This window comes from Glarea lozoyensis (genome assembly GCF_000409485.1).
Source record: "Glarea lozoyensis ATCC 20868 chromosome Unknown GLAREA7, whole genome shotgun sequence".
In the NCBI taxonomy this organism is placed as follows: Eukaryota; Fungi; Ascomycota; class Leotiomycetes; order Helotiales; family Helotiaceae; genus Glarea; species Glarea lozoyensis.
In genome coordinates, this window is record NW_007361002.1 from 1,257,259 (window position 1) to 1,275,441 (window position 18,183).

Consider the following 18,183-nt stretch of genomic DNA (forward strand, 5'->3'; position numbering starts at 1 on the left):
GATTGCGCGGGGAGCGGGTTGGATGGCGTGAATAGCTTCGTTGGGTGGCTTGGGAGCTCCGGAGGGCAGGTCTTCGATTGTGGACCGTGGGTATGGATGTTTTGGAGGTTCCCTTTCTCGAGGTTGGAGTCTTGGAACGAGGTCCTATAGTGGAGAGACAACGTTCGTTGCTATGCTTTAGGCGGGTGTGAGTGGTGTGGTGTGGAGGAGGGTACATGAACTGTATTTCGTATGGCTGCACAGCTGTGGCTGCTTGCAACGGAAACCCTTCCAAGTTCCCCTCCGCATAGATGTGTATGCCAACGGTCTCTCATTCGGCCTCCCGTGCACGACTAGCGCCGATACTCGAATACTCTAATCGATAAACAAACCGGTGATTCGAAGGACCAGAGCATCGAGCTTAATAACGAACATTGGATTTAACAATATTCAAGGTTTCGATGAGTAGGATAATTCCTAGGCAATATTCACACACTCATACACCACCAGAACCCCGCATGAGATCCCGCCCGAGGTCACCACCGTCACCAAGCCAAGGATCATTTGTCTTCGTTTGCTCGGCCGCGTAACCTCGTAGTTGCTGTGGATCAAGGAGATCTTTCAGCCCTACGGAGGAACGCTTCTGCTTCCACCTCACCACACCACGCTCAGCTATGCTCCCAGCGCAGACGAGCTCAATCAGTTATGTCCGTCACGCTACATACGAACTTTGGCGATGTGAAGATAGAGGTATTCTGCGAGAGCGTTCCCAAGACGGCAGAGGTAATGTAACCTTCTGATGCTGCATTTGCCCACGAAGCGCAATGTGACTGCTTAAGTCTAACATGCTGTGCAGAATTTCATTGCACTCTGTGCGTCCGGCTATTATAACAACTCCGCATTTCACCGTTTAATACCCAATTTCATGATACAGACCGGCGCGCCTACGTCGCAACCAAAAGGAGGGACTTCGATATGGGAAGAAAATTTCGAAGACGAGATCCGACCGTCGTTGAGACACAATGCCAGAGGAATAGTCAGTATGGCGAATAAAGGCCCAGGTACCAATGGAAGCCAGTTCTTCATATGTTTCGACAAGGCGCCGCATCTGGATGGCAAAAATACGGTCTTTGGTCATGTTATTGGAGACGATGGTTTGGCCACATTAAGCAAGATGGAGGCCGTTGAGGTGGACAAGAAGAACAGGCCGAAGCAAGAGATCAAGATAGAGAGCATCACAATTCACGCAAACCCATTAGCGGGGTGAGCGTGTCCAAATCGAGACTGTATCAACACGTCAAGAAGAACCCGTCTGCATAGGGGACTTAAATATTGTTTTGGAACTTCTATTTGGAGCTTCCTTTGGAACAGGACGAGCAGCAATTTTGCAAGCCTACTTAGCGCAAGACGCAATTATCTGGGCTGAGGAGGGAGGACACCGTGCTGGAATACGCACTTGTGTGCGTGCGGTGACCTAGCGAAAGGGGGATAATTCTTCTGCGCGCAAATTTCCTGGATTTAGGTGGCGACGACAGTGATATGGTTCAGGGCCAACGTCCATGTCACCTCTTGAAGAGATCGAGATACACTATGACGACCTTAGCGCCATTGTTCACATATGGATTGCAATAGTGGACAAGATGGTGTTCGTTATGCCATTTAGGGCGATGTATTAATGTTTATTATCCTGGTCTTAGCCTATGTCCAGAACGCCGGAATATCAAGCGATCATTAAAGCCATCGTTTTCCTGCTCATCATAAATCACTATACACATACGAGCGATGCTCGTCGAGGCTACCAGGAGTAGCTGTTCAAAAGACAATGGAAATGCTCAAATAATGCGTTATCGACTGGGTATATGTTGACCCATTCCTAAACCAACGATCTCAAATATAATGGGGTTGACTTCTACAGCCAACACTGCAATTCCTAGATGTTGTTAAGCGCAGTCCATCAAAATGTATACTTCAGTACGAACCTGTATACACGACCAACTTCGTGACCACTTCAACGTCATATCTTACTCTAGGTTTCTGTACCTTTGACCACAGTTCTGTCTCATTCATCTCGGTGTGCTGAGCAACTTCAATCACGGGATCTTCGTCGTATTCATCCGCGATCGCTGGGGGAGTCGAAGGCGTCAAAACAACATGTCCCTGACCCATCATTTGTTCAAAGGAACCCACTCTAGATTGAGCTGGAGTGGGAAGATCTCCGGAGGGCTTGACGCTCAGAGACCCCGATATTCCTGAAGACTGTCCTGTGGATCCTTTCTTCTCAGTAGAATCAGTCTCGACAGAAAAGTAGTCCTTTGACCTGCTACTTGATCGAGGTGATGGCCCAGTCATCCCGCCATCTGAATTCGTCAGGCTATCTCTTCTTCGCTTCTCACGGTAAGCAAGAGTTTCATATGCGTCCGCCGCAGACTGTGGACCAACAGATACAGCCCGACCACGACCAGGATGGCGAATCGAAGTGAGTAAGCCCGGGAGATCGGAAACAGATGGCATAACGTTATCGACCTTTAATCGCGAAGGAATGTTACTGTACTCAGAGGCAGGCATAAAGAATTTTCGCGGGAGTATAAAACCATAGTTGTCGATCACCCTGAATAGGTGGGGAAGGAATTTGAGTAAAGCAGGCTTCATAACCTCCCTCCAAGCAAATATCACAAGTACCCCAACAAAAACTCGTGCGCATACTGTTGGCCATCCCATATGATTGAGATCGAATGGGACGGTTGCAGGCACTGGGAAGTCCCAGGCCCAATCACCAGTCGCATAATGCCACCCACCGCATTCAATGCCTATCATTACACCTGCAAAAGCAATGCTGTCGTCGAAGCATGGGCAATCATCAGCTGGCTCAGGATGTATACGAATCAGAACTATAATCACGAGGGCAACAGTCGCAGGCGCGGTCCAGGAGCTACTGTGAAGCCACCGATCGATTCGTGGGCCATAAATGCACTCAATGGCAGATATCATAGCCCCGATAATACTTCCAACTATAACATCAAGAAAGCCATGCATACCGCAATACAAGCGGCCGAGGATGATCGAAAACGCATAGGAGTAACTGACAACTTCTATTATGAGTTTCGTGGACGCTTGAAGTTGACTTTCCGGGGAATTTACTGAAAAAAGAGCATACACAGCAACGGATACGGCATTGGCAGAGTGAGTCGAGGGGAAGCCATATTCTAGAGCCGCTGATCCCGACATGGTGATTCTTTGAAGCGGAGGTGACAGCGGCCGAGGGAGTGAGAAAAAGTCCTTGAGAAATCCTGTAATAAAGACTCCGCTAGCTAAAATGTGTACCATCCTGAATACCGTCAGCTAAATTCATAGTTTCAGCATGACCTTGCTCACCCTCTTCCCAGAGAGGTATGTCCACACCAGAATAATATAGGAAGGACGACCATGAAAAATGTATGCGTGCCGAGGTTCGCTGTGATCGCAAAATAAGAGTCGAGAGCTGGAGATCGCATTTTGTTCTGCATCCAAGCTAAATAGGGGGTCTCCCAGCGTATGAGTGGGAGCAGGCTCTGTCGCATCTTGTACCGCCATGGTGGAAGTTTACGCTTGTCTATAAAATTGTCAGTATATACAGAGTTTTAGACCGCATGTTCTAGAGTATAAAAGCCGAAACCGCATTGCCATTACGGCAAAGTGTTTGCTATCTTAGTGCGATCCTTCCAATGCGCACTTCCTAAGCAATCGCAACAGGTCACAACCACCAAATGTCGAACCAAGCCGAGAGAGGGTGACGGGAAATTCCTTCTTACAGTGATCTAAACTTCGCAGGCCAGCATCAGGCACTTCTTCTGCTTCATTGATCTTGATTGTAGGTGGTGAGGAATTCAAGGATTTCTCGAGCCCTGGCCCAGAGCCATTGGGAGGTGGACACATTGATGCATTCGGTTGGGCGGAATGGTTTGAACTCGACCGAATATGGGATGTGTAATTAGAGTTGCCAAAGTCCAATGAATATGAAGGAGCGACTATGGACGTCGGAAATCAACCACTTATTGTTCCTGGTGACGATTGTTGAACCCCAAAGTTCCTGTCGTCAGATAACTCTCCACCTCGGCTGATACCGTGCGCGATTGTGCTTGTGTCAAACCTTATTTCGATAGGCTGGTTGTGGTTGCTGGGTCAGCCAGGGTGGGCCGGCTGATGTTGACTTTGCGGTTGGGGAAATCCATCCTCTCCTGAACCAACTTCCCATCCACATTCTCAACATAAGACACAAGCCACGTTAGAAGCTTCCAAAGATCAACCTGAAGCAAATCATCATCGTTATAATATAAGTTCGGCTTCGGTTGCTTGCTGAAGCACACCACACAACCTCATATACCGATTCACCAGCTGTAATGTCGGCGCAGTACCAACAAGGGGAATACTACGGAAGGCGGTCTGATATGTCGGAAAAACTTGAGCAGCCTCGAAGAAAACCAACACGCCGCGAGCAAAGCGCCAGATCTAGCGAAGGAACCGTCAGCACGATGATGAGCAGCAACTCTACGGGTCGCGAATCCGCAGGAACGACGGTCACGGAAGGTCCGTCATATTCAAAAAAGATTGTCGTCGTTGGTGACGGTGGATGCGGAAAGACATGTCTTCTTATAAGTTATAGCCAAGGGTACTTCCCAGAGGTATGTACATGTAGAGATCTTAGTACTTCCATAAGCTGATCATCTGCTAGAAATATGTCCCAACGGTCTTTGAGAACTATATTACATATCCAACACATCAGCCGACTGGCAAAACAGTGGAACTTGCACTGTGGGATACAGCTGGGCAGGAAGAATACGATCGTCTACGGCCTTTATCGTACCCCGAAACAGATCTTTTATTTGTCTGTTTTGCAATTGACTGCCCGAACTCCTTGGAGAATGTGATGGATAAAGTAAGTTCTGGTACACTCCTACTAGCACCCCCATCCCTAACTCAGGATCAGTGGTACCCAGAAGTTCTTCATTTTTGCCCATACACGCCCCTAGTGCTCGTCGGACTTAAGTCAGATCTCCGAACAAAACGCACCTGTATCGACCTTCTTAAGACTCAGGGTCTAACACCAGTTACACAAGAACAAGGCATGGCTGTTGCAAACAAAATGGGGGCGAGATATATGGAGTGTAGTAGTAAAGAGATGACTGGAGTCGACGAGATTTTCACATCAGCCATCAACACTGTTGTCCAAAATGATCGAAGTTCTCAGAGAGAACAGCCTCAACAAGCAGGATCTAGTCCAAGTCAGCCGAGTGGTGGTAGTGGTGGTACGAGAAAGAAGAAGAGGACCAACTGCAAGTTTCTATAATCGCCTGGATTGCGACAAAATATGATAATCACAACGACACGACCAATGAATGCATAACAAGGAGTTCTAGAAATGATGAACTGGCAAAGGATATTTGGCGGACAGAAGAAGAAGCTTTTGGCCAGAGCGCATATTCCTAGACTTCGACTCTCTCATTTCGTACCTTTCTTCTGTTGACTAATAGGGATTGTGCTGGTTGGTAAACGCGCAAACATTGGGGGATCTCTTATGTATTACGACCTTGTTTGGCACTCATACAGAACATACTCAATTTACTGATCGCTATTCTTCTTGCTCTTGTTTCAATTCCAGGGTATCGTAATCCAAACGCCTCATCAATCTTTCCCTTTTTCCCGGTCGTCTATTTGAAATCCATCAACATCAACTTTTGTGTTCCGGCAGTACGGTTTCTTCGTCGCCCTCGGCAGTGTCTCTTGCTTCCTCGCTAGTATTCTTTTCTGCCTCTGCATCAGGATATTTGGCCATCACATTTTCAAATGATGACCAAAGTGCCTCAACGGAGCTGAACTCGTTTCCGACCTAGATGAACCTCGCATCAGTTGAGTTCATAGTGAGTTTTCGACAATCCTCTCGCATCAACGAAACCAGTTCAAGTTCATGCTAGATTTCCATATTCCGACAGTATTACTCACAGCAATGACGCCCTCCAATGATCGGTTTAATTTGTTGATGTTATGCAGGACATGCTCGAAGCTCTAAAATGTTGCACCCCGTCAGCGAGCTCTTGTTTCTCGGGCGCAAAGGCAGAACATACCACGCCAATCTCCTTCAACAGAAGCTCTCGCTGCTGCTCAAAGAGCGACTTCTCACCCACACCAGCTTGCGCGCCGCTCGTGGAAGCGCCCGCATTTCTGGATGCTGTCGACATCTTGGTATGGGCTGCGTATGTGTATGGTGCCCAAAGGGAGACGCGTTGGAGGGGGTGTTGGTTTAGGCGCGTTGACGTGCTTGTGCGCCTAAAAATGATTTTGTGGCGGCGGTTTGAACCTTGGAAGACGCCAAAACTCCGAGGCGCATTAAGCTTTTGAGCCGCATGTTTGGATGACGTTTCTTGGATGTTTATTTCATTGTCAGATGTTCCCTAATACTTTACTCTTTACCTATTTTCCTTTGAAGAGTTGGATACATTCTTGTTCCAATCCCCGGCCAGCGCTTACTCTGGGACCTCGTACTCTATCAGTCGTTTGGGTGGAGTCTTGCCGGGCACACTTTGTATCCACCGGCCCGGTCGTTCTTTTGTACGCTTCAATCCACTTGCCCTTGATCGTTATCTTCAACTGTCATTAGCAGAAGTCATGTTCTTTTCACCACTATTGTTGGCGTTTGTCCACCGGACTTGACACATTTGAGTCATGCACAATAATGTTCAACGGTCATCAATCTATGCCACGGAGGTCATGAAAGACAAGAAGAAAGATATCAGTGCGAGTGTTTGCAAACTCATAACTAGGTAGTGCCTAGGATACTCTCATCAGATATCCGGCCAAGTCACGCTGTTGAGGAATAATCACCCGATTTCTTCATTCCTCATCCAGCACGTCTATCTCGTCAAAAAAGACCAATGATAAAGGGTCTCAATGATACTCCGTACCGCGTCGGGGACCTCTCCTTCAATGGGTTAACCCTTCATGTCTTCAACAGGTTTTCTACATTAGAACCCTGACATTATCATTGGATCCCAAGAGTGGGAACGAGAAGGCTGGGATTTGGAAACAATACGGAATGATCCACAGTGCGCCTTCTAGACGTCTTCCAGAACATGTGAGCTAAGGCTGCCTTGTTAGTTCAAGAACCCCTTTACAAATCCGAGTCTCTGGTCTGCTCCTATACGGTTAACCCGCTAATTTAAATGCCCGGACGTTCTCCAAGATAAAACTCCTGTCGTGAGCCCTATCCATACAAGATACAGTGTCTTGAAGAGGAAAAAGACACATGGTACGACCTCCTAAATATTCCTTCATTTACAATGCTGCTTAAAATGAATAAAGGACTTTAATTCATCTTAATTTATTTGGAGTATACAATGGTCTTATTTACTGAAATATTTAGACGAAATATAGTATGATCAGTCAACTTCATCCAACGAACATAGTGTTTCGACTGCCACTGTTTGCACACCGCGAGGTGCTCAGAATCATGGTAGATACGATATCAACAACAAATAGCACCTACTTGGCCAATTTACGTCAAAAGTCGCCACTATCGCCTATCAAATCATGGACTGTATTTCGCGATTTGGTAGGCAAATGGCAAATAGGCAATAATCATGGCTAATCATACGCGACACCAATTTCAACCAGATCGCCCACCGGCTACCTGGCACTGCACCGTCGAGGCACACGAGGAAAGGATACCAAGAAACCCCAAGAACAGAAGCTTTCTCGTGGCGTGATTGGCGTTGCTTGCACGCTCGCTGCAAGTACGGAGTCCACCTGCTTGTTGTGCATGGATCCACACCTCTGTGCCCCTCGGTCAGCGCTCGAGAATCTCCCAGTGCAACCTTTCGCGCGCCTATGGTTAGCATCTGGACTTTGTCAAATTGTCTACGGAGTATCATTTGTCTTGTGTCGGCTCCCATGATCCTGGAAATTGTCACGTCGAGTGGCTCGAATACCTTCAAATTGAGGTTCATCCCCGCTATTTAGATTGTGCTATCAGGCCCATGAAGTACTCCGTACCGAACCCTAAGCTTCCTCGGCATCGTGCGCCATAGTGCTTAGCCTGTTGCCAAGAATGATACCATTAACGAACTTCTTCATTGAGCGTCGCTCGACTCTGGCGGCGGGTATGTTATATCACTTCCTGCGTATCTTGGCTAGCCGCGGGCATGTGAGCCCAAAGGAGTAAAGAGCGTACGGAAAATGGTGTCCCAGCAGCTCAGATCGCCTTGCTATGCGGGTCAAGGGCTGATAACGGAGGGGGAGTGAAGCCATGCGTGGAGTGCGAGGTTGATCGTTTCATCGTCTATATCTTGTCTGCGATTCCCATTGATTTGTCGTCAGTGGACTTCTTCGATCATAGAGCCATCACCAGTAGGTTTTCCTAGTCGCCGTGCCGGAGCCAGTTGCTGATGTATACTTTTAGCGATGAATAATCAGACCTTACCAGAAGCGCAGCAGATCGTTGGGTCGGGGGCCATCTTGGCTACCCCAGAGAAGGGAACTCTGATCCATGCGGACAGCTTTAACCACCCTGGCGCATACACGTCTGGTGATGATACTCCAACGGATGAAGAGTTGCACACTCTTCGTCGAGTCGCGTGAGTCTTTCAGAGTTTCTGGGGAATTTTGAGCATCAGCATTTATCTTGTATATCATATACTTACTATAGACTATAGTGGACATGTTCCAATAACTGCTTACGGACTTTGCGTCGTCGAGTTCGCTGAACGTGCCTCATTTATTGGTGTCAAACAAGTTTTCAGCAATTTCGTCAACCGTCCTCTTCCCGTAGGAGGCAACGGAGCTGGCGCACCACCACGTGGGACTCAACAAACTGCCGGTGCCTTAGGAAAAGGAACCGTTGTCGCCGCTGCTGTGACATCTTCTTTCGGCTTCCTAACTTATGCTCTTGTAAGTTCCTCGAATTAAGTCAAAGACGTCTCTTAACGATTTATAGCCAATGCTTGGAGGATGGCTTGCAGACGCAAAATGGGGTCGTTTCAAGACCATCGCTGTAGGTATTGCGATTTGTGGTGTTGCTCGTAAGTCTTCCGTTTGCTGGACATATGTGTAGAAATTGATGAATCTTTAGACGTAATCATGGTGGTTGCTGCTATCCCCTCGGTCATTCAGGTAAATTCTCATTCCATTAGACTGAAAACTGTTCTAACATACTCTTCCAGGCAGGGCATGCTGAAGGACCATTTTTACTCTCCCTATACATTCTCGCTTTCGGTGCAGGTGGGTCGAAAAACCTATGATTCCTAAAATGTTCATTTCTGACATGACTCAGCACTTTTCAAGCCCAATATCTCCGTTGTTATCCTTGATCAGAATCCTCACAATAGACCTGTCACTCAAACACTGGAATCTGGAGAGAAAGTTGTCATCGACCCAGAGGCAACTACAGAGCGAATGATGTTGTGGTTTTACCTACTCATCAACATCGGTGGATTTATGGGTGTCCCAACCTCTTATCTAGCTAAATACGTTGGATTTTGGAGCTCCTTTTTGGTTCCGGGCATCAGTGCGTTAATCCTGGCTTAAAATCGATATTAAATGCTAATTGAAATAGTATACTTCATGCTCCCTGCGCTTCTTTGGTGGCTCCACCCAAGATTGGTGCTACACAAACCAGGTATGCAATCCAGACTCTCGAACCGATATGAGGCAGTGCTGACCAAATTATATAGGTGGAAGTGATCTTGGGAATGTCATCAAAGTTGTTGGTATGTGCTTAAAGCGTAACGGATTCAGCAAAATTGGACGAACTGGCTTTTGGGAGGCTGCTAAGCCGTCCGTAATTGCACAAAGCAGTAACCCTGTGACTGTTTCATGGGACGATCAATTTGTCAGAGACACTCAGCGGACTTTCCAAGCTTGCGGTATTTTCTTGTTTTTGCCAATTTTTTCATCAACGACGGAGGTGTTGGAGGAGCCGCTGGTAAGCAAATATGTCCACCTACACCATATTTTTTGCTAATCTAAATTGTTTCATTAGACGCTCTAAGTGTAATGCTGACTACAAATGGCGTACCAAACGATCTTATCGGCAATTTCAATCCTCTCGTGATCATTCTCGGGGTTCCACTCTTCGACTATGTGCTTTACCCGATGCTTCGAAAATACAAGATTCACTTTGGACCAATTGCTCGTATGACAACGGGAATGGTGATCTGCTCTATCGGATCAATTGGGTGGGCAATTATCACTCACTACGCTTATATCACAGGACCCTGCGGTGACCATGCCTCGAGTCTTACCTGTGTCGACGCCGACGGAGTCTCATTAGTTTCACCAATTAACATCTGGTGGTGAGTTCTGAACTCCTTTTAATCCACGAACATTCTCGCTGACAAAGATAGGACTGCTATTCCATTATCCATCACAGCTCTCTGCGAAATTCTAGTAAATGTTACCGCCTACGGAATCGCTTACTCTCGTGCGCCAAAAAACATGCGTGGATTGGTCAGCGCCATCAACTGCTTCATGTCTGCCATTCAATACGCTGTTAACCTTGCAACCGCACCAGCTATTTCCGACCCACATATTGTATGGGCATTTGCTGGTCCAAGTATCGTTGGTATGGTTTCTGCAATCGCCTTCTGGTTCATCTTTAAGGATTTGGATACGGAGGAGTACGTCGTTCGCAACGATGATGATCACAACTTGGCCGTCAACACTCCCAGTGCCAAAATCTCTGACGAGGAGTCTTATCATGGAGCGAGCTCAAAGGCCCTCGACATTGGTGACGACAGCAAAATGAGGCACCGGATGAGCATTCAAGAAGAGAGAAGTGTGTAATGGCCGATATAGTTGGATACCATATGGAAACGTGGCCTGTTAATGAAGAATATCAAGGTGGACATAACTATATGTATGATTGGTGGTTAATAGATATTAGAAGCGCTCGACAGTTAGTAGATGACAATTTTATACCCATCAACGGCCCGATATCTATGCTAATTTTATTATGCTTGTTTCTACATGACACCGACTTACCAAGGACGATGCAATTTCTAAAAGCGCTCTTGTCATGATGTTTTGAGAAACCAAAAATTCCACATTTACTCGGAATAGTAGACGGAATACACGATATTTCGTCAACAGTCTTGAGTAAGTGGTAGAATCCCTGACTATCCTTTCAACAAAACTTCATGATTTAGAGCGGGTAAACAACTTCAAACTTTGGATAGTTAGAGCTTGCGAATATCTTATTGACTGAAAATAATAGGCGAAATACACGATATTTCTTCAATTCCAATCGAAGAAACATCGTGTTCCTACGACTGCTCATGAGCTCCATCGCGAAGCCGAGGTTTGAACAGATATTGGAAGGTCCTCTTTGCTGAGAATAACAGATGAGATATATGGTGTTTTATCAACTTCATCAGAGAAATATTGTTCCGACTGTCATTCATTTAGAATACGGGATACTGAGTAAGCTACATAGTAAAGGGAAGTCGCTATCTCGCGGTGTGTTGTCTTCCAAGGTAGGTATCAGAGGGTTCCTGCCTAAATGTTGCTCACAATTAGTTAGATTTACAGAAAGCTGAGAGATATCCAGACACGATCGAATTTATACGACCTATATACAAAGTACAATACAATGTTTCAGTTCAGTTGAACAAACATTCCGATTTGACCACCAATTGTATCACCCACAATGTTCCCATCCAGCATCTTGTACACCACACCACTGTCATCTTTACAAGCCAGAAGTAGCTTCCTTGAGTCGTTCTGTCAAGTAGAAGTTTTCCTTCTCTAATTGCAGGTTTCTCTTCCTCAGCTCATCGTTCTCCCCTTCGAGTCTCAGGATCCAGAATCTGTCTGTGTCATTGCCCATAGGTTGAGTCTGGGTTGCTACTCCTATCATGATCGGTTGTATTTGCACTCCAAAGCCCATTTGGATGGCTTGGTCAGTCTGTGTGCTTTCTTCTATCATGATCGGTCGTTGAATTGGCGCTTTAAAGCTTGCTTGGACGGCTCGATCGGTCTGTGTGCTTTCTGCTACCATGACTGGCTGTTGAATCTGTGGTTGAAAGCCCATTTCAATGTCTTGAGGAGTCTCTGCCATGATAGCCGGCTGTTCAAACGGCGCTATAAATCCTGTTTGAATGACCTGGGGAGTCTGTGTGCTTTCTACTATCATAGCTGACTGTTGCAGCGGTGCTCGAAGGTCTGTGTAAATACTTTTGTAGGGCTTTGCCATCATAGCCGGCTGTTGTATTGGGACTGAAAATCCTGTTTGGCTGCCTTGGGCAGCATAGATATTATTGCCGATAAAACCCCTTATTTGTATATTGTTGCTCATGCTAAACATTGCCGGATTGGCCGTGGTGGCAGGAATGAGAGTACTCTCGGAATCAGACTCGAGGGAAGCTCCTAGACCTTCGAGATCTTCGGCGATGGTGCTCAAAGGTTTCGTGGTTTGTGGTTCAACGTGCAATTCAACTTCTTGGGGCCCGAAATCGATTGTTCCATCGTCGATATAATAATTCTGGTCTGGATTGTTGCCACTCTTTTCTGCTGTTTTTTATTATCAGCACGATATTCTTGAAGATATACGACGAATGATCTCGGCATCCAGAAACTTGCCTTTCTTACCGAGGATACGAAGTTGGGCCTTGATCAATGGCATTGCTTTTGCCGAGGAACTTGGGAGCTTTGGATCGAACGATATAAACTGTCCCTTGACTACCTTCTTGCAATTCTCGTTAATAGTCAGTCTCGTGCGGGCCTTCGGATCTTGCCATGATTGCAAGCAAGCCCACACAGTCTCGTCAGTCCTCTTGGTTTCTCTTATGTATTTACCAACGGCGAGATGACCATGGGCAGGCACCGTAACATCTTTTTCGCGGGAGGTATTATTTGCAAGACCTTTTCGATGTGGAGCTTGATTGATATGCCCACTTGTCGGCGGCTGAAGTCTTTCTTCGTGAGAGGCAGGATCTTTAGGCTCTGTACGCTTCTCAGCTAGGCGAGTCTGGCTCGTACTCGTCGAAGGCGTTTGAATATTTGACACAATCCTCAGAAAATGTTCCACAATCATTTCCTTCTTTACCATATTCGTATTGTCGATACTGTCAGTGTAGGCCGAAAACAACTGCGGATCAAGCGTGACTTCCTTAATCTGAATGCGTCCCTTCAAGCCTGGAGAATCATGATCAGCGGTTCCAGGGCGCCCTGAAGGTGAGTGTACTCGCATGATTAGATATCCTCCGTGCCTGCTTGCCTTTACTCGAATGGGTGGGTCGGAGTTAGTGATCCAACCGATGTAGTAGTACACATCTTCTGGTAATATTGTTGGTTGTTGTGTATTTGCAACGAAGCCATCTTGTCTGTTTGAATTAACATGTACTGCTCGAGCTAGATGGGATGATTCCGGAATCTTATGCCTCAGTATTAGTCGCGGTTTGGTTGCATTGGTAGCCTTGCCTGAGGAATTCGGCGCCGGTTGGGAGGGCAGAATGAAGGTATTGACATGATGACCATCTGAGACACCATATTGTACATGCGTACTCACCTGAGCTTTGCCAGGTTGTTGTCGAGGCGCGCTTTTTGGTGTACTCTTGACACGAGGTTGTTTTCTGACGCCCACAGGATGGAAAGCGAGCGGTTCTGCTGATATTCTTTTTTCAGTGCTTCTAGTCTTCATTTTTGGAGGAACAGAGAATCTGGCGAAGGGCTGAAGTGGTGCAATTGTTCAGATGGCGAGAACGAAACGCGGTCTGGTGGAGAGATAAATATTCGTGTTTTTAATGGAGATTTCCTTGACGCGAAACATTAGACGCTATACCAAAAAAGGTAAACAATCCTGATTCTGGTGAATACATGGTAGGCCAACTCATAGGTCATGTACTAGAGCAGGTTTGTCAGTGGTGAACAAATGAATGTGCGTCTGTGGGTTCACGAATAAACAGCTGAGTTTTGCAGGAAGCGAGATAAAAGATATTGCAGGATATCATCAACTTAACTTAAACATCGTTTTGCTCCAAGTCTTCAACACCTCTAGGTTAGATCATAATCTAGTTAGCGTCTGGAGATGCATTTATATACCCTAGTAAAGCTTTCAAAGTACGACTATATTCCAACGATCAAAGGGAAAACACATTCGTAATGTGTCACAACGAGTTATTACAGTTACCTACTTCCTACCGTGCCAAATCAAACGTAGCGGAGAATTCATGAAATTATAAGAGACTTTATTTATGCTTATGAAATTTCAAACGAAGTCTCCAAGACTGTTATTCGCTGTATAAACCAACTGCGTGGTGTTTGGCAACTCCAGTGACGAAACATGCTAGGTTTGTCAAAGAAACCGAACAAACGTCGGCTTTTGGCTATTTCTTATTGTCCACTGCGAAAGTGCTATTAGTCGGGTTACTATCACCTCAAATTGGGCGTCATCACCTGTGATAAGTGGACATTAACCATGTGTAAATAAAGTAAACTCTTAATTCTATTTGACAAAGTATACCGCATCTAGAATCCTACAGACCTTTAAAACATCAGATTACTTAATCCTGGGCGAAACAACTTTTGAAGCCTCCTGGCGCAATTACCTGAATGCCTCTCTGAATAAGCTTACAACAATATCCTATAAAACAGAAATGAATATCCTCCTGAAAGGGTCTCTGCAGAGCCCACAGATCGCTCAAATGACATAGTGTGTCGTTCCGAAATCCTCCTTCGCTAATTAGCTAGTTACCTCGAGACAACGACTTCAAAGTACTTTAAAAAAGGAAATCCACTTCGATACCCTCTAAAGATCGAATTCCGGTTTATGCTCTTTCAACGCAACATTTTTCAGGTATCTCCTCCCATCTCTATCAACCACAGAATCAAAATGGCCAGCAGAAAAGAGTAGCTTGGTTTCACCATTGTGAGTATATCTCTGGTATACCTTTCGCCCAACTAAAACAGAGCCGTTGGCCTTGCCTGTCATGGTGACGTCTTTGAGAGGATAAAGGATGTTAATCTCGTCGAAACTTCGGTTACCATATGTGACCCTGCGCGGACGGCTCTCCTTCAACATGCCACCATTAGGCTCATTATCTGAAATCTTGACATACTGAGCAAGGTCGACGAGTGGTGTCGCTGAATTAGTATTTGACACAGAACCGCCTTTCAAGAGATTCAAAGATTTGATGTTTCCTCGTTCTGTGAACTGATGGACTTTAACCTCTGTGTTATCAGTCATCTGAAATGCTGGTTTGGTCTGAGACTTCTCAGTTTCAGTGACACTCGGTGTTTCTCCTTTCGAAACGCTAGCTGTCGTGGATTTCTCTGCTTTGGAGAAAGTGGTTGCACTGCTAAGCTGGCCCGGTGTAACAACCAGAGTCTTGTCTGGGCGGAATTTATTATCGACTCGAGCAGAAGGTTTTGCACAGGCGGCTTCTTCTACCCGGCCTTCAAGTTCAGTTGGACCATTTGAGTGTGCACCTTCTTGGCTGTCTTGTACTCTGTGTTCGATGTCAATGTCTTTTTCTTGTTTGTTTTTCTCGGCTTTGTCAAACTCGAACGCAACTCTCGATTTCGTGTTATAATCGCGCGTCATGGCTTTAGCTTCCGTCAGCTCTGTTGACAGTTTTTCAACTTTTGCTCGAAGATCCTTGGTGTTGACTGTGAACCGAGCAATGTCAAAAGTCATGGACTTGATACGCTTCTTGTCCTTGGCTTCAGCGGACTTTGCTTTCTCCAACTCGGATCTTAATTCATGAATAACTTCATCCTTTTTCTCAAGAGAATGTTTGAAAACTGAGTGGAGGCCGTCTAGATACTTCTGGATAGTATCGCTGTAATCTGTGAACCTCTTTAGATTGTCCTCGCTGCTGCCACAAGTTGGCACCGAAAGTGTAGATAGATCTGGACTTGCGACGTTAAGGATCTTCTCGTCCGGCAACTTTGTTATAGATGTGACGTCTTCTGGAGCTTTTTGTGTATCCTTCACCCGGGAGTTCAGGTTCCCATTCTTAGTTTGTCCGTTACCTGTAGCACTGGGTCCAATTAGTGGATCGGGTAGAGACATTTTGTTCTTTGTGCCGGTCTCTTGGATATTCTTGGACATCAAACCGTTGGAGACCTCTGATAAATATTCCTCGCCGAGAGTCACGCGAGGCCCGGGAGTTGACCGATGGGTGCTTTCTATAACCTGTAAGCTATGGTACAGAGAAATTCGGGCTTGAAAAGGGATATTGCTCACCAGCTGTTGTTCCACGTAGCTTCATTAGCTTTTTCCGGATATAGTTCTTGGTATCCCCCTCGGAACCTTTGTGGAATGCTTCGTCGAACTTTATCTGATCAAAGGACATTTTGCCGGTTGCGAATTCCGTTTGACTCTTTCTCCTCACGCGAGCGTTATCGATTCGAAACAAAAGTGCTGGGTGTTCTGCTTTGCTAAGGAAAGCGTAAACTACTGCTTTAGGCTCTGCTGCTGCGACACCAATCGCCATTGCATCTTCAGGGATCTGGGCTGTCTTTGCCTTTTTATTGATTGGCCCCATCTCAATCTCCGAGTCGTTGTAATTATCAACCGTCTCCCCTTCAGCATGCTCATCGATTGCCTCTTTTTTGATGGAAATGACTCGGTTTCGTTTGTTGGCTCTGGTCTTGTATTGAATATTCGGAGATCCACTTACTCTGTATTAGCAATCGCTTCATATCTTCTGCAAAGAGTGAAGGGTAAGAGTGAGTGAGTTAGCGCGGCGGAGCAAACAGAAAAAAGGGGAATTATGCAAGTAACAAAAGACGATTAGTGACCGAACTGCAAGATAAAGTCAAATCGCTCGATAACAACAGCGTGGCGCGTAGCAAAATTCTCTGCTGACTTGAGACATTGATATAAGAATAATCGAACGGCAACCTCAACTGTACAATAGCCTGGAGCATAGCAGAAGAAAAATGGCCTCCCGTCTGCGTAGGTAAGAGTCCAGTATAATGATAGGAAGGACGCGATCAGTTTTGCTCATAATCGTGTTGTTCTCTTGCTCCGGGTATAAGCAGAAAGTAAACAAGAAACTCAGCTGAACTATTGACTCACCTTTCGAGCATTTCGATATCTGAACCACAGAGATCCGACACTACTCTCGGCGGCGAGCCCTTTGAAGTTTCTGGTGGCATCTCGTACAAATTCAATCCTTCAAGTTGCAGAATATCTCAGGATATGGATCTTGCTGGATCTCCCTCCTGGTACAGATCGAAAGTGAAGCGTAAGTGAAAATAATTTGCGAAGTTCTTGCCAATATTATATGGTAGCTGCAATTGATAATGCAAAGCAGAAGATTGGTTGTTGTGAGGTGTTGTGGTAAGTAAGAATGGCGTTGGAGTGCTGAAAGCAGAAAGGGACGCGTCGCCTAGTGTTGAAGGAAAGTCACCTCTTTACCACAGCACCAAATACTCTGGCGCCCAAATCCTGAACCCGAATACAATGAGTCACAGAATAACACCAAACTTACAGAACCATAGTGAAGAGTTAGACAATAAAAAAACGACATGCATCCCATGAAAATGTGCAAAGGGTACTGGGATATGTCAAACTTCATTTCCGCCCTACTTTATATACTGTTTAAAGGATGCTATTTGCATTACGGTGATCTTCAGCGAAGAAAGCCACCAGAGGATCAAGACCTCACCTAGTGCTAAATTCGCAGTATTTTGAAATATATCCTGGCGGATTGAACGGGTGCCAGAGGCTTGTGTTCGGACCAGTACCTAGGTAGTGTTGCAAGTCTGATGAGATACCTCCCGAACATAAAACACAGATATCCTGGCCAAAAGCTAGCTTAATCTGCTGGAGTGAGAATACAACATTGACTCTATTACGAATGTTGTATATGACTGTCAGGGCAAGGAGTGTTGGAAAGTCGTTTTCAGGGCATTGATATGATTGGAAAGTGTCCCACAAGTCTTGCAATGCACTGGTGGATATGATAGAGCCATAGCCCTCGGACACCGAGTCTTGTAAGTACAAGTGAACAAGTACATAATTTCTGACATCATGTTAAGCTACGGTCGAGGTATTTAGTAGGCGATGACTGATGTAGTCCTGCAGTAATTTAGTAGGTTATGTGAGATTTATCATGAGCCTCACTATCATCGTCAAAGTGACAATATATCACCTCATGTCGAATTTTAGGGATCAGCATTGAATCACTCCCCAGTTTCAAGGAACACACTCAAATAGGAACCTAAATTGAG

General features: G+C 45.8%; 7 protein-coding genes across 7 annotated transcripts; 3 read left to right on the plus strand and 4 right to left on the minus strand.

The window, feature by feature from the left end:
- Positions 1 to 684: 684 nt before the first annotated feature.
- Positions 685 to 1,246, plus strand: GLAREA_01606 (Cyclophilin-like protein; the record flags this gene model as incomplete). The annotated part of the gene is made up of 2 exons (XM_008088822.1): positions 685 to 762; positions 836 to 1,246. 2 exons carry the CDS (start codon positions 685 to 687, stop codon positions 1,244 to 1,246), a joined length of 489 nt encoding a protein of 162 aa, XP_008087013.1.
- A 577-nt stretch (positions 1,247 to 1,823) lies between these two features.
- GLAREA_01607 (Acid phosphatase/Vanadium-dependent haloperoxidase) lies at positions 1,824 to 3,891 on the minus strand (the record flags this gene model as incomplete). Its single annotated transcript, XM_008088823.1, has 4 exons — positions 1,824 to 1,909; positions 1,959 to 3,304; positions 3,352 to 3,568; positions 3,768 to 3,891. 4 exons carry the CDS (start codon positions 3,889 to 3,891, stop codon positions 1,824 to 1,826), a joined length of 1,773 nt encoding a protein of 590 aa, XP_008087014.1.
- Positions 3,892 to 4,355: 464 nt separating this feature from the next.
- Positions 4,356 to 5,302, plus strand: GLAREA_01608 (P-loop containing nucleoside triphosphate hydrolase; the record flags this gene model as incomplete). Its single annotated transcript, XM_008088824.1, has 3 exons — positions 4,356 to 4,637; positions 4,688 to 4,891; positions 4,943 to 5,302. The coding sequence occupies 3 exons, from the start codon at positions 4,356 to 4,358 to the stop codon at positions 5,300 to 5,302; spliced, it is 846 nt and encodes a 281-aa protein (XP_008087015.1).
- Positions 5,303 to 5,683: 381 nt separating this feature from the next.
- On the minus strand, positions 5,684 to 6,191 carry GLAREA_01609 (uncharacterized protein; the record flags this gene model as incomplete). Its single annotated transcript, XM_008088825.1, has 3 exons — positions 5,684 to 5,842; positions 5,956 to 6,018; positions 6,078 to 6,191. The coding sequence occupies 3 exons, from the start codon at positions 6,189 to 6,191 to the stop codon at positions 5,684 to 5,686; spliced, it is 336 nt and encodes a 111-aa protein (XP_008087016.1).
- A 1,865-nt stretch (positions 6,192 to 8,056) lies between these two features.
- On the plus strand, positions 8,057 to 10,788 carry GLAREA_01610 (MFS general substrate transporter; the record flags this gene model as incomplete). Its single annotated transcript, XM_008088826.1, has 12 exons — positions 8,057 to 8,108; positions 8,326 to 8,355; positions 8,408 to 8,582; positions 8,661 to 8,895; positions 8,942 to 9,026; positions 9,077 to 9,117; positions 9,168 to 9,225; positions 9,278 to 9,511; positions 9,560 to 9,622; positions 9,678 to 9,869; positions 9,986 to 10,298; positions 10,350 to 10,788. The coding sequence occupies 12 exons, from the start codon at positions 8,057 to 8,059 to the stop codon at positions 10,786 to 10,788; spliced, it is 1,917 nt and encodes a 638-aa protein (XP_008087017.1).
- Positions 10,789 to 11,692: 904 nt separating this feature from the next.
- GLAREA_01611 (uncharacterized protein) lies at positions 11,693 to 13,642 on the minus strand (the record flags this gene model as incomplete). Its single annotated transcript, XM_008088827.1, has 2 exons — positions 11,693 to 12,513; positions 12,592 to 13,642. 2 exons carry the CDS (start codon positions 13,640 to 13,642, stop codon positions 11,693 to 11,695), a joined length of 1,872 nt encoding a protein of 623 aa, XP_008087018.1.
- A 1,107-nt stretch (positions 13,643 to 14,749) lies between these two features.
- On the minus strand, positions 14,750 to 17,106 carry GLAREA_01612 (uncharacterized protein; the record flags this gene model as incomplete). Its single annotated transcript, XM_008088828.1, has 3 exons — positions 14,750 to 16,131; positions 16,190 to 16,626; positions 17,027 to 17,106. 3 exons carry the CDS (start codon positions 17,104 to 17,106, stop codon positions 14,750 to 14,752), a joined length of 1,899 nt encoding a protein of 632 aa, XP_008087019.1.
- Between the last annotated feature and the right edge of the window lie 1,077 nt (positions 17,107 to 18,183).